Genomic DNA, 13,213 nt, shown 5'->3' on the forward strand with positions numbered 1-13,213 from the left:
GCACAAGTGATGTGCTCACCTCTGCCCACACCCTCACCTCCCCCCTGGGGCCCTGGGTTTGCAGAGGAAGCGCTGGCGAGGCTGGTGTGGCACAAAGCCCCGTGGTTTTGGCCGGGAGCAGCGAGAGATGGGCAGGAGGAGGCTTTTCCTCCAGCCCTGTGGCTAAAGCTGAGCCAGCAAGGGGAAGTGGGTTTGGACGTCCCCGTGCTGGGACAGGCGGCACTGCTGGCACGGAGCAGCCTGCTCCAGCAGGTGGGTGAACTCTGGGGCTGCTCCCACAGGCTGCACCCAGGGAAGAAGCATGGCCCCGCTTGCACACCATACAGCAGAGGCTCCGTGTCCCCGGTGTCACCCGCGGTGCCTGGAGCAGTGGCAGGGACAGAGCCCCAGCGACTGCAGCCTGAGACTGCCCCTTCCCTTCCCACAACCCTGCTTCATTTACCGCACACCTCCCAGCTTCTGCAGCGGATGAGTGGGGGGCCCTGCAGACGGCGGCCGCCGTCACTGCACAGCCTCGCCTCCCTCCCCGGGGCTTGGGGCCCATCCTGTGTGCTGAGCGAGGCCGTGCCCTGCGGGAAAAAATAGTATGTGGTGACGTAATTAAAGGCTGCATCATTAAGGCATGTGTGCAGGGGCTCAATGTTTCCCATTTCTTGAGCGCTTTGGCTTCCCCGCGCTATGGTCATGGGTGCTTAACTCCAAGGGAGGATCTAAAAGAGGAGAAATTCCTCTGGGAAATGGAGCGCCCTGAGCAGTCCCCAAAGTCAGCGTGCCATCAACGTAGCTGGAGAGCATGGGAGAGCTCTGGGGCTACGGAGAGTGGGGTAGAAGGGGACCCGTGTGCTCGGTGAAGGCACGGACTTCATAGACATCATCGTCCCACGTGTGTGCAGTGTGGGTCTGCAGCTGGGCTACGTGCGGGTCCATGGGACTGTGATATGGCACCCATGCTGCTCCCCTCCGAGCCCCACAGCCCAGCCAAAGCCAGGCTCCTTTAGAGGACAGCGGTGTCTCTTGGTGTGGGCAAAGCCAAGTATGCCTTCCTTAATCTCCTTCCCAAAAACTGCTATGCCATTTTGGCTTGATCTGTGCAAGAAAATAAAAAAGCTCACCCCAGAGGCAGATGTCTGGCACGGAACATTTTCACCCAAACAGCCCCAAACTCTGCTAGGCTGCAAGTGGGGAAAGCAGCCTCTCCTGGGCTGGTGCTGCTGACTGTCCCCTCTGCCCCGCAGGACTACTGGCTGTCCCTGCTCTACAAGCGGCTCATCGGACCCAAGGTCCTGGCCATCCACGTGGCCGGGCTCCAGAGGAAACCCCGGCCAGGCAGGGTGATCCGCGACAAGCTCCGCATTTACGCCCACTGCACCAGCTACCACAAGTAAGTTGGGATGGGGCGAGGGGGTCTGGGGGCTGCGGGGGCCAGGGGGAGCCCACGCCTGGGAACGGGGACGGCGGGGGACGGAGCGGTGGCTGCGGGGCAGCCCCGGCAGCAGAGATCAAGGGGGTGGATTTCACGAGGGGCCCCCCGGTCGGTCGGGTTACCCGCCTGGCCGCAGTGCCGGGGAGCCCGGCCTGGTTATTGTTTCGCTGATAAGGGCTTTCAAAGCGCCCCAGCGAGCAGGGGGGAGCAGCCACCTCCTCCGCAGACACAAGTTGCTATTGTGGAGGAGGAGAGGCTGTTTCTTTACACAGTCCAGATGCTTTCAACATGCCTCCAGCTCGGTAGGAAACCTTGTCCAGTAACTGACAGGTGCAAAGTGCTTTATAGCCTTTGTTTGGGGCTGTCTGATTAGGCAGGGACAGAGGATCAGTGTCTGGAGCTGTCAGTCCAGTGCCCGGGGCAGCGGGGGCAGACGCCACTCGCGCACAGAGCTCCTGTCCGTTCTCAGCCTCCTCCTTGCGAGGCCCTGGGGGGCTGCCCCGGGACCACCACCCCTGCTGTGGGCACCAGCACAGCACAACCTCGAGCTGTGCCACCCCTGGCTGAGGAGAGCAGGGAATGGTTGGAAAGGTGTCACAATTGGGAGGTGGCATCTCCCCATGGAGGGGCAGCCAGGGTGGCAGCATCCCATGCAGGTGGCTGCAGAAGGCTGGTTCTCACACAGACACCCCCAAGCCCTTTTCTCAGAGGTGACACCCCCAGGCCACGTGCCAGCACACCCCTCAGCTCCCTCTCTCCCCTTCGCAGCCACAACTATGTCCGGGGGTCCATCACCCTTTACATCATCAACCTGCACCGCTCCCGGAAGAAAATCAAGCTGGCGGGGACGCTGCGGGATAAGATCGTCCACCAGTACCTGCTGCAGCCCTACGGCAAAGACGGGCTCCACTCCAAGTAAGTGCCACGCTTACGGCTGGCTCCGCCACCGCCGCCCCGGCCCCGATGCCCTGACCCTGTTCTGGCCCCGCAGGTCGGTGCAGCTCAACGGGCAGCCGCTGGCCATGGTGGACGATGGGACCCTCCCCGAGCTAAAGCCTCGTCCGCTGCGGGCCGGCCGCACCTTGGTCATCCCCCCGCTGACCATGAGCTTCTACGTGGTGAAGAACGTGAACGCGCTGGCCTGCCGGTACCGATAGCCCACGGCGCAGAACGGAGCCGGCAGCCCCGCTCCTGCCCCACGCACATCCCCGGGACACGCTGCCTCCTGGGCAGCCCGCACGGCCCCGCGGGGGCTCCGCACCGCGCCCTTCGGCCTCGCACCCTTGGACGCCCTCCTCCTCGGCAGCCTCCTCCAACCCGTGGCCAAAAACGCTCCGCTCTGCCCGGCCGGAGCCGCTGCGACGGCGAACTGGGGGGGGGGGGGCAGCGGGGCCGCAGCGAGAAGCCCCGGGGCTCCCGGGGAGGGCTGGGGGCCGGGCCCCGCTCCGGAGGCGCCGTGGGCGGCCAGCCCAGCGCGGGCACCCTCCCCGGAGCCTCGCAGCAAGCGCATGGAAGCAGCTCCCTCTGCTGCCGCTCGGCCGCTGCGAGCGCGGCCCGGCCTGGACCAGCGCGGGGATGCTGCGGGGATGCTCCGGGGGTGCTCCGGGGGTGCTCCGGGGGTGCTCCGGGGATGCTGCGGGTCGGCCCGGGAGGAGGAGGCGGCCGGCTCTGCCCCGGGCCGTGCGGGCAGGGCTTGGGCCCACGGCTGTAAATGTTGGTAATTAAATTAATGAGGCCCGCAGCGGTGAGCCCGGAGGCAGGGGGTGCGCGCCCCGCGGCGGGGAGCTCCCGGCCCGAGCGGGGATGGCGGAGCGCTGCCCGCCGGTACCGGGGGTGCGGGCTGGAGCAGCCGGGACGCACCGGGACGGGACGGGACGGGAGGGGTAATAAAGCTGGGCTGTCCACCGCCACGGCCTCTTCTGTCCGCGGCGGGGCGGCAGCGGGGCGGCACGGAGCATCCCGGGGCGGCACCGGGAGCGCCACCGGGAGCGGCACCGGCACCGGGAGCGGGGCACAGCCGGTCCCGGCCGTGCAGGGTTACGCCGGGCCACCGGGGGCGCTGCACGCGTGGGCGCGGCGGCCACGGGCGGCGGAGCAGGAAGCGGCGCGGGGCGGGCGGAGCCGCGGGGTCCCGGTGCTGCGGGGTCCCGGTGGCACGGGGTGGGGGGCACCATGCGGTGCGTCCTGATCGCCAGCAGCGCCGCCGAGCTGCTCTTCTACTGGGCTGATGCCGCCTTCCTCCGACGGCTCCAGCCGCCCGCCGCTGCCGCCGTGCAGGTGGGGCGGGACGGGACGGGACGGGACGGGGATGGACGGGACGGGACGGGGATGGACGGGACCGGGCGGGGAGCACCGGGGGCAGGGGCAGGGCGCGGAGCTGGGATGGGGCAGGGAGTGCGGGGGTCCCGGGGTGCTGAGCCGGCCGTGCGCCCCAGGGCCCGGCGGTGGAGGACAGCCTGAACACGCTCTTCGCGCCCCTCATCATCTCCTGCACGGCGCTGCTGGAGAAGCTGTCGGACACCTACACCTGCTTCAGGGCCGAGCACGGGCAGCACCTCCACGTCCTGCACATGGTAGGGTAGAGCAGGGCAGGGGGAGCCGGGGAGGGGGGCGTCCAGCCCGGGTCTGACCCCGCTGCGTGTTGCAGTTTGGGGATTGCTTGTACATCGCGGTCAACGGCGACGGGACGGAGAGCGAGGACGACCTGCGCAGGACGCTCTTCGTGCTGCGGCGCCTGGTGGAGGCTCACTGCGGCCTCGTCACGCTCGACTCCCACCTCATCCGCAAGGAGTGAGCGGGGACCACCGGATGGGGCGGGCTGGGGCGTGGGGGTCTGGGGAGCTGCCAAACGGGGCAGTTGGGAACACATCTCGTAGCTGAGACCCTCCCATACAGTGGGATCCCCTCCTGCTATCTCTTTGCTGGGCTGCTGCTGGAGTTTGGGGGTGTCCACCCGCCCGGGGTGGTGATGTCCCACGCGTGGCTCATGCTCTGGGGCCATGGCAGGTTGCGGCCGGTGGATTCGGAGCAGCGGGAGCGCGTCTGGAGCCTGCTGCGGGGCCTGCTGGAGACCTACCTCCGCCTGCGAGAGGAGGACCAGAGCTTTGCCGTGGAGGTACCGTGCGTTGGGACCTGCTGGTCACAGCCCAGGGATGCCCCCCAGGCTGGCAGGGTGTGATGCTGCGTGGGGTCACGGCATCTGGGGCAGGGTTCTTTGTAGGGAGCCCCCCAAGCCATGGGGTGCACGGGGGTAGGGAGCAGCCCAGGCCTGCCCTGGGGCTGTGTGGCTGGGTCTGGGGGGGCTCAGCCCCCTCCCTGCCATGCCACAGGCCGTGGAGCGGCTGATCCACCCCCAGCTGTGCGAGCAGTGCATCGAGTTCCTGGAGAGGCAGGTGGTGCAGTACATCAACGCCAGCCCCGAGCGCGGCGGGGACGAGGTGGGCCATGCCTTCCTCCTGGTGCACACCAAGCTGCTGGCCTTCTACTCCAGGTGTGCCCAGCCCCGGCCCCACCAACCCTCCCGGTGCTCACCACCCCTCCTGACCCCTCCGTTTGCCATTCCGCAGCCGCAACGCCAGCTCCATCCGCCCCGCCGACCTGCTCATCCTCATCCTCCTGGTGCAGGACCTGTACCCCAGCCAGAGCGCCGAGGAGGAGCTCGGCTCCCAGGTGCTGGGCAGCGACTGGGGAGCCCCTGGGGGGCTGACGTCTTGGGGGCCAGGGCTTGATTTTCTTCCTCTTATCTCGGAAGTCTGAAGCAGGGAAGGTGTTGCCTCACGGACCCAAGAGAAGCGAGAGCATCCCCGTGCGCAGCACCAGCTCCCACGGAGCTGCAGAGAAGGAGTCAGATGATCAGGTGAGAGTGGGTGGCTGCCCCAGGGCCCGGGACTTTGGGAGCTGCAGCGTGGGATGCTGGCGGTGCTGCCCGCACCGGAGCCATGCCTGCAGGGCACGGCTGATCCAGCCCCTCCTGGCTGGCAGGACACAGACGATCTCTCCACGCCCGAGGTTTACTACACGCCCCAGCCCTCGCCGGGCAGACACAGCACGGGTGAGTGCCTGGCTGGGAAGGAGCTGTGTGCCGGTCCTGCAGCCCCACAGGGGGACTGGGGGGGGCGGCGTAGGGGGCTGGCAGGGAATGCAGAGCTGCTGCGTTCCCTGCAGGCAGTGAGAGCTCATCCGAGAGCCCTGAGCCGGCGGCTGCTGGGGATGCAGACTCTGCGGATGTCCAGGTGAGTGTGGGCAGAGACTTGCTCCCGGGTCCGTGCCTCCCAGGCCTGGCGTGGTTCTCTCTGCTGCCTCTGCTCCTCGCCACTTATCCCTCACAAGCAGCCTCCCCTCTGTGTGCTGCTCTTTTGGGATTCCTGGGCGCTTCCCTCACTGCCGATGTTTTGCTGTGTGGCCCCTCCAGCTTGCTCAGTTCGGCTGTGCCTGGCTGCAGCTCTCAGGACGTTGCTTCTGCCCCCGTGTCCCTGCAGGAGGTTCTGGGTTGGTGTGGGCTGGCTCGTCCCCACAGGGGGCTGAGCATCCCTGATCTCTGCCCAGGTGGCAGAGGACCTGCTCCAGACCTTGGAGCCCCTGGTTCCTGAAGCTTCAAACCCCAGGAGGATCTTCCTGGATGTCAACATGCGGGACGGCTACTGCCCCTTGCTGCCCCACACCATGCACTGCCTCCCGCTCTGGCCGGGCATCTCCCTCGTGCTGCTGACCAAGGTGAGCTGTAAGGTGAAGGCAGCAGAGCTGGGCTGGGTCCTGCCTCACCCCTCTCCCTCCTCTCCAACAGGGCCCTACGACCCACGTGGCCGTCACCTTGCACCAGCTGCTGGATGGGTTTTTGCTGCTGGAGAAGAAGCTGGAAGAGGGGCAGGAGGTGGGAGCCCCCCGCAGCTTCCCTTTCCTGGCCGAGCTGCGGCAGCGCATGGACAAGTTTGTGAAGAAGCTGAGCGGGCAGGATGTCCAGGTGGGAGCGGGGATGCAAGGACCCCATCCTTCTGTCCGCTGGCCAGGCGCTGAGCCCTGTCTCTGTAGTTGCAGAACGCCTGGGTGGAGTTCAAGAACAAGATCTTCTCCCGCAGCGAGCCTGGGAGCAGCCTGGAGTGAGTACGGGGTGGCGGGGGATGCCTGCAGCCCCCGGGGATTTCCCTTTTGTGCTGAACACAGACCAAAAGCGTGTCCCCTTTGTCCCCCGGCCCAGGCTGCTGCAGGCTGTGGGCATGGTGAAGCGGCAGCTCTGCTCCGTGTACCGCCAGCTCTTCCTCAGCTCCGCCAGCCAGAGCCTGTCGCAGGGCCTGCGGGACCGTGCCCAGAAGCTGATGAGGTGAGAGGGGTACCTGCACCCCCGGGGGGCTGCCCCACAACCCTGCTGGGGGGTCCTGGCCTCTCACCGCACCTCTCCTCGGCAGGGAGAAGCTGCTGGACTGGCGGGACTTCCTGCTGGTGAAGAGCAGGCGCAACATCACCATGGTGTCATATCCCTCACCGTGCCTCGGCAGGGCCGGGACCCCCGCAGCGAGGGCGGAGGTGGGCATGGGGGCAAGGTGAAGGCGGTCAGGGGGGTTTTCCTGAGGCCTGGGGGCTGTCCCGAAAGAGCACCGAGGTTGTTGCATGCCCTTAACCGGCCCCACGTACCTGGAGGACTTCCCTGGCCTGGTGCACTTCATCTACGTCGACCGCACGGCCGGGCAGATGATGGCCCCGTCGCTCAGCGTGGCGGAGAAGTCCAGCTCGGAGCTGGGCAAGGGGCCTCTGGCTGAGTTTGTCAAGAGCAAGGTACGGGCAGGATGCGGCCCAGCAGCGCCTGAGCGGGGCCAGAGCTGTGGAGCCTGTTTGTGCTCAGCCTGCGGGTGCCCCTTGTCCCCCAGGTCTGGTCCCTGGTGGCGCTGGCCCGGCGATACCTGCAGAAGGGCTACACGACCCTGATGCTGCAGGACGGCGACTACTGCTGCTCCTACTTCCTCTGGTTCGAGAACGAGCTGGTAGGAGGGGTGGGATGGGGCTGAGCCCCTCTCACAGCACCCCGGGCCCCTCATTCCTCCCCTCCCTGGTACGGGCCTGCCCTCTGCTGTCTTTGTCCCCAGGGCTACAAGCTGGAGGTGATGGAGGTGCCCGTCCTCTCCGACGACTCGGCTCCCATCGGGATGCTGGCAGGAGACTACTACAGGTCGGCAGCCCCCAGCCCTGCTGCTTGGCACCGGTGTCTGCCCTTGCTGGGACGGGGCAGCGGGGGGGTACCCGTGCTGGGTGCCACACAGCCTGCGGCTGCGGTCCTGGGGCTGCAGGGATGTCCTTGGCAGGGGCTTTCTAGGGGAAGATGACCCAAAAGGGGGTGGTTTTGCAGACCCATCCCCTGCAGAACACCCCAACTTTGCCCCCCCCAGGAAGCTGCTGCGCTACTACAGCAAGAACCAGCAGACAGAGGTGGTGAAGTGCTACGAGCTGCTGACCGTGCACCTGGGCATCATCCCCTCCGAGCTGGTGGTGCAGCAGGCCTGCGACTTGGCCCGGCGCCTCTGGGAGCCTTCCCGCATCCCCCTGCTCTGAGCCGCCCCCGGGGCCGGGATTAAAGCGGGGTGCGGACGTCTGCTCGTGCTGCTCTTTCAGGGGGTGCACGTGAGCTGGGTGCACGGCCAGCCATGCCTGGGGGTGGCCACGTGCAGCCTCCCCCTCCTCGGCCAGGGCTGCGCTGCCCGCCTCTCCCCTCCCCGCCTGCTTGGCTGGCACCCAGCAGCCTCCCGGGACGGGCCGGGAGCGGGGCTGAGAGCTTTTTGGCAAATCACGGCCTTGTTGAAAAGCGCGTTTCCAAAGCAGGATTTATGGCGTTGGCTTGGCCCCGCTGCCTGGCTTTGGCCGGAGAACAAAACGCTGCAGCCAAACCTACGCGGTGAACGGCACGGGGTGCACCCCGTCCCCCCCCCTGCGCCCCTAAATGTGGGGCTGATGGGGTCAGGGTCCCCAAGGGATGGGGTGCACGGGATGCAAACTGTGCCTGCATGCAGCTCCCGGGCACGGCGGGGCCGAGCTGGGCAGCCAGCACGCGGCAGAGCCGAGGCAGCCCATGTGCTCGCCAGACACGTCTGGTGTCGGTGCACGTGCGAGCCCTCTGGGCAGGCACTGGTGCTCCCCCTGCACAGCTCCGGGGCCGTGCAGCCGCTGCCCCGTGCAGCTGAGGCTGGGCACTGTGGGTTGGGGAGCGCTGGACCGCAGCAGGGCCTTTGCCCTATCCTGCCGGGCAGGAATTTGCCCCGCTGAGCACAAGCTGTGGGTCCGGAGCCAAGCCCAGCCCCAGGCTGCCCCTTTCCCAGCTGCTCCGGGGGGGCTGAGCTCCCGGCAGGATGTGGCCCTGCACACTGCCTCTCCCCAGCCTCCCTGCACGCCCCAGGCAATGCTTGGCCGGGGCTTGGTGCCTTGCTGTGGGCACCGCGTCCTGCCCAGCCTCCCCGCAAGCCCCAGGACGCAGCGTCCAGCCCTGCGCCAAGGTGTCCCCTGCCCTGGGCCCCCTGTCCCCTCCCCGTGCCCCGTGAGAAGTGTGGCCGTGGAAGCAAAGTCCAGGAGCTGCAGGCACGGTGTGGAGATGGCGGCCGGGCTCCCTGCGAGGCTGGGCACGGGCTGTGCTGCCCACGGGCTGCGGGGATGGCGCCTGGCTCACAGCGGGGCCGCAGCACGGCTGCAGCAGGAGTACGATGCGGTGGTGATCGGGGCAGGTAAGGCAGGGCGAGGAGCTGGTGGGGATGGGGCGGCCCCCAGCGTGCTGCTTGTGCCGGGGAGCTGCATGGGGGCTGGCACGGATGGGTGTGTGCTGCAACACCCCGGCGTGCTGCTGGCTAAGGGGTCAGCACAGAGCTGGGGGATCTGTCACCTTTGTCACCAACCCTGCCCCATTGGGGCCCAGGGATGTAGGGTTGAGGAGAATGCTCCCTACAGTGTTCAGAGCTTGTTATTTGGGTGCCTGCGTCCCTGATGTGGGGGGATGTGCTGTGCCATGGGGCTGTCCTGGCTCAGCCAGGCTCAGCTCCCCTCTGTCTCTCCTTGCAGGGCACAACGGGCTGGTGGCAGTGAGTACCGGAGGCAGAGCGCTCACCCTGGGGACGCTGTGGGGCTGGGGAGGGTCTGCAGCAAGAGCAGGGGCTGGGGGCTCCCGGACGGGTTTGGGAAGTGGGAACCACCCTGGTGAGGGGTCGGGGAGGTGGTTGGGACCAGGAGGACGTGCCACATGCAGCACGAAGCCACGCTCCCCGCAGGCTGCCTACCTGCAGCGGGCAGGGCTGCGCACAGCCGTGCTGGAGAAGCGCCACGTGCTGGGCGGCGCGGCCGTCACCGAGGAGATCGTGCCAGGTATCCCCACGTGCCCTACGTCCTCCTGGCCCCTGCCTGCCCCCTTTTATCCCTCACCACCCCACATCTTCCAGGCTTTAAGTTCTCCCGGGCATCCTACCTGCTCAGCCTGCTGCGGCCGCAGATCTACAGCGAGCTGGAGCTGCAGGTACGGTGCCCGTCCCCAGCTGGGCCACCAGCACCTCCTGGCACACAGCAGGGTGACACTGCTGCCTCCGTGTCTCACTGCCCTCCGTGTCTCGCAGCGGCATGGCCTGAGGGTGCTCCCGCGGGACCCCTACTCCTTCACCCCACTGCTGGAGGACAGGAGCCCGCCCCGCTCCCTGCTGCTGGGGCACGACATGGCCCAGACCCAGCAGCAGATCGCCCAGTTCTCCCAGAAAGATGCTCAGGTACCGCAGGGACCGCGGCAAAGCAAAGCCCCAAGGAGCTGCCCTGCCCCGTGGAGCAGCAGGGATGCTCGTGGCGGCGTGTCCTTTGCACCCAGCATGGCTCAGTCCCTTCTGGCCTCCTGCTGTCCCCTTCCAGGCTTATCCTGAGTATGAGGCATTCATGGGGCGCTTGGTGGCTGCCATCGACCCACTGCTGGATGCCCCCCCTGTGGATACAGCTGCCCTAGGGCAGGGCTCCCTGCTCCAGCGGCTCAGATCCCTGCGAGCCCTGCAGCCCCTGCTGCGGGCAGGTACATTTGGGATCCCCTTGGCAATGGCTGTGTGCCTGCACCCGGGCTCCTGCCTGGCCTCAGCCCCACCAGGTGCCAGTGGCTGTGTCCTGGTGCAGCTGTGCAGACCCCAAAGCTGCCTCTCCCCACAGGGCTGGTGCTGGGACGGCAGCTGCCCCACTATTACGAGGTGCTGACAGCCCCCATCTCCAAGGTGCGTGCCGGCTGCAGTGGCACAGAGCCACCCTCCTGGCACCCGCTCCCCCTCCCTGCGTGCCCACAAGGACCCGGCTGCAGCCCAGCCCTGAGCCCAGCTCTCTCCTTGCCTCTTGGGCCAGATCCTGGATCACTGGTTTGAGTCGGAGCCCCTGAAGGCAACCCTGGCCACCGATGCGGTGATTGGAGCCATGAGCAGCCCCCACAGCCCTGGCAGCGGGTGAGGGCCCCGTCCCCTCCCCGGGGCTCACGGCCACGCCATCTGCTCCAGGCCACCTCGCTCAGCCCGGCGTGTCCCCAAGGCTTGCCGGAGTGGCTCAGGGGCTGGGTGAGCTCTGTCCCCATCCCTGCAGGTACGTGCTGCTGCACCATGTCATGGGCGAGCTGGAGGGGCGGCGCGGCGCCTGGGGCTACGTGGCTGGTGGCATGGGGGCCCTGTCCCAAGCCATCGCCCGCGCAGCAGCCAGCCGGGGCGCACACATCTTTACCGAGAAGGTACCGGGTTTCTGGGCACGGGGACCTCCACGGGCTGCCCAGTGGCCCCAGGGAGAAGCCGGGTGAGATGCTGGCCCCTTCCCCTCTGCCCAGGCCGTGAGCCGCGTGCTGCTGGGCAGGGACGGGCAGGCGCAGGGCGTCGTGCTGCGGGACGGGATGGAGGTGAGGAGCAAAGTGGTGCTGTCCAACGCCTCCCCCCAGATCACCTTCCTGGAGCTCACCCCCCAGGTATGGGGCACGCGGGGCCACCACGGGGCTCGGTGGGCTGTCACCCCCCGGCTGGGCTGCCCCATGGCGGCCCCATCACCGCGGTGCCCCCGTCCCCCTCCAGGGGCAGCTCCCAGAGGACTTCACCCAGCGGATCCGGTGTGTTGACACGCGCTCCCCCGTCACCAAAATCAACGGTAGGTACAGGGGGCTGCCTCCTCCACCATCCCAGCTGGGGGGCACACCAGCACAAGGCTGCGGGGCTCCCCAGGAGCCTGCACCCCGGTCTCCTCCCCCCATCCCAGTGGCAGTGGATCGCCTGCCCAGCTTCCTGGCTGCCCCCAACGCCCGCGACGGCCAGCCCCTGCCCCACCACCAGTGCTCCATCCACCTCAACTGCGAGGGCACCCACCTCCTGCACCAGGCTTACACCGAGGCTGCTGGCGGGCACCCCTCCAGCAGGTAGGAGCCCCCCCGCCTCGCTCCCTGCCCATGGTGTCCGGAGAAGGGGCAGGACGGCAGTGCTGGGGGATGTTTGGGGTGGCTCAGTCCCGCTCCCACAGGCCCATGATCGAGCTGTGCATCCCCTCGGCGCTGGACCCGGGGCTGGCCCCGCGGGGCTGCCACGTCGTGTCCCTCTTCACCCAGTACACCCCGTACGAGCTGGCAGGTGGGCAGCACTGGGACGAGCAGGCTAGAAATGCGTATGCAGACACGGGTACGTAGCATGTGCACGGAGCCAGGTAACGCCAGGAGCGCTGGTCCCTGCTGCAGGCACAGCCACCCTTGTGCTCAGGGGCCGGTCACCATGACCTGGAGCTGCCTGCCAGTGCCTCCATCCCTCCCTAGTGTTCGACTGCATCGAAGCCTATGCCCCAGGCTTCAAGGCGTCCGTCATCGGCAGGGACATCCTGACACCCCCGGACTTAGAGAGGGTCTTCGGGCTGCCCGGTGGGGTGGGTACCGTGCAGATTCAGCACTGAGCACAGCAAGCAGCCAGGCACAGCCCCCTCACACAGCCTGGGCTCCGTTTGCAGAACATCTTCCACGGAGGGATGTCTCTGGACCAGCTGTACTTTGCCCGGCCAGCACCATCCTACTCGGGCTACCGGTCCCCAGTTCCAGGCTTGTACCTGTGTGGGAGCGGAGCACACCCTGGTGAGCAGGGCTGGGAGCTGGGGACACCCCGAGGGGCTGCAGGAGGAGGGCAGGGCGCATGGACCAGGGGCAAGGGGAGCACAAGGTGTGAGCTCTGCTACTCTCAGCCCTGGCGGTGAGGCAGAGCAGCCCCCCTGGTGCAGCCCTCGCTGCTGGGGCCACTGCGCCCTGTTTCTGCCTTGCAGGAGGCGGCGTGATGGGAGCAGCAGGACGCAATGCAGCCCGGGTGGCTCTCGGGGACTTCAAGCACCTGAGACAGCAGCGGTGACGCCGACTTCACCTCCATGGGGATGTGGCTGCAGTGAGCCCTGCTGTCCCCAGGCAGAGCCTGCTGTCCCCACCTTGCTTCCCACCACTGCAGCAGGCCAAGCACTGGCAGCAGCACCCCTTGTGCGTGTGGGGCAGGCTGCTGGGACCCGGGCTGACCCCCTCCCCAGCCCACCCCCCCGGTTCCCTGGGCATTGTGGCACCCACAGAAATAAACACAGCCAGGGGCTCTGCATTTGGCCCTCTCCCCATGGTTTTTCAGCTCTCTGTATGGGGTTCATTGGTCCTGGGGTATGAGCACAGAGCGCACCCCGTGTCCCCATAGCGTGGGCTGCGCTGTGCCACCTGCACTGCTGCTGGTGCAGCCCCTGGGGCCCTGCTGGAGGGGACTGGAGTGTCAGGGTGAACGGGGACAAGCAGCCCGGCTCAGGCAGCCCACGCTGGGTGTGCCATGC

General features: G+C 67.6%; 3 protein-coding genes across 5 annotated transcripts in view; all 3 read left to right on the forward strand.

Moving 5' to 3' along the window:
• The window catches only part of HPSE2 (heparanase 2 (inactive)), a 97,326-nt gene extending 94,063 nt beyond the window's left edge, over positions 1 to 3,263 (forward strand). For both annotated transcript variants that reach the window (XM_084526597.1, XM_084526598.1), the window contains 3 exons: positions 1,236 to 1,381; positions 2,192 to 2,338; positions 2,415 to 3,263. In XM_084526597.1, coding sequence (XP_084382723.1) covers positions 1,236 to 1,381; positions 2,192 to 2,338; positions 2,415 to 2,580 — 459 coding nt within the window. In that variant the 3' untranslated portion in view covers positions 2,581 to 3,263. The remainder of the gene's footprint in view (positions 1 to 1,235; positions 1,382 to 2,191; positions 2,339 to 2,414) is intronic.
• Positions 3,264 to 3,551: 288 nt separating this feature from the next.
• On the forward strand, positions 3,552 to 8,003 carry HPS1 (HPS1 biogenesis of lysosomal organelles complex 3 subunit 1). Its single transcript, XM_084526242.1, is given in 19 exon segments — positions 3,552 to 3,700; positions 3,859 to 3,996; positions 4,071 to 4,213; positions 4,430 to 4,538; positions 4,753 to 4,913; positions 4,990 to 5,091; positions 5,171 to 5,279; positions 5,405 to 5,474; positions 5,588 to 5,655; positions 5,969 to 6,136; positions 6,207 to 6,383; positions 6,452 to 6,519; positions 6,618 to 6,740; positions 6,826 to 6,895; positions 6,898 to 6,903; positions 7,058 to 7,192; positions 7,285 to 7,398; positions 7,501 to 7,583; positions 7,801 to 8,003. Coding segments are annotated over 19 exon segments (2,112 nt in total). The 5' UTR covers positions 3,552 to 3,595; the 3' UTR covers positions 7,964 to 8,003.
• Positions 8,004 to 8,011: 8 nt separating this feature from the next.
• On the forward strand, positions 8,012 to 13,003 carry PYROXD2 (pyridine nucleotide-disulphide oxidoreductase domain 2). Of its 2 annotated transcripts, XM_084526241.1 has the most exons (16): positions 8,014 to 9,123; positions 9,455 to 9,474; positions 9,661 to 9,754; positions 9,829 to 9,902; positions 10,000 to 10,146; positions 10,283 to 10,436; positions 10,568 to 10,629; positions 10,754 to 10,851; positions 10,985 to 11,126; positions 11,220 to 11,354; positions 11,458 to 11,530; positions 11,639 to 11,795; positions 11,897 to 12,051; positions 12,183 to 12,289; positions 12,371 to 12,491; positions 12,677 to 13,003. In XM_084526241.1, the coding sequence occupies exons 1-16, from the start codon at positions 8,382 to 8,384 to the stop codon at positions 12,757 to 12,759; spliced, it is 2,364 nt and encodes a 787-aa protein (XP_084382367.1). In that variant the 5' UTR covers positions 8,014 to 8,381; the 3' UTR covers positions 12,760 to 13,003. The 2 variants fall into 2 exon arrangements, with proteins under 2 accessions (XP_084382366.1, XP_084382367.1); XM_084526240.1 differs by having other exon boundaries at positions 8,012 to 9,123; positions 9,455 to 9,754.
• The last annotated feature ends 210 nt before the right edge of the window (positions 13,004 to 13,213 follow it).

The sequence above is a fragment of the Aythya ferina genome, assembly GCF_964211825.1.
Source record: "Aythya ferina genome assembly, chromosome: 7".
In the NCBI taxonomy this organism is placed as follows: domain Eukaryota; kingdom Metazoa; phylum Chordata; class Aves; order Anseriformes; family Anatidae; genus Aythya; species Aythya ferina.

Bases quoted from the DNA above. Each gene is read 5' to 3' on its own strand.
- PYROXD2 (XM_084526240.1), top strand. From the start codon at position 8,382: ATGGGGTGCACGGGATGCAAACTGTGCCTGCATGCAGCTCCCGGGCAC. The intron at 11,796-11,896 runs GTAGGAGCCCCC...CCGCTCCCACAG, and splicing joins GGCGGGCACCCCTCCAGCAG to GCCCATGATCGAGCTGTGCA. The intron at 12,052-12,182 runs GTACGTAGCATG...ATCCCTCCCTAG, and splicing joins AAATGCGTATGCAGACACGG to TGTTCGACTGCATCGAAGCC.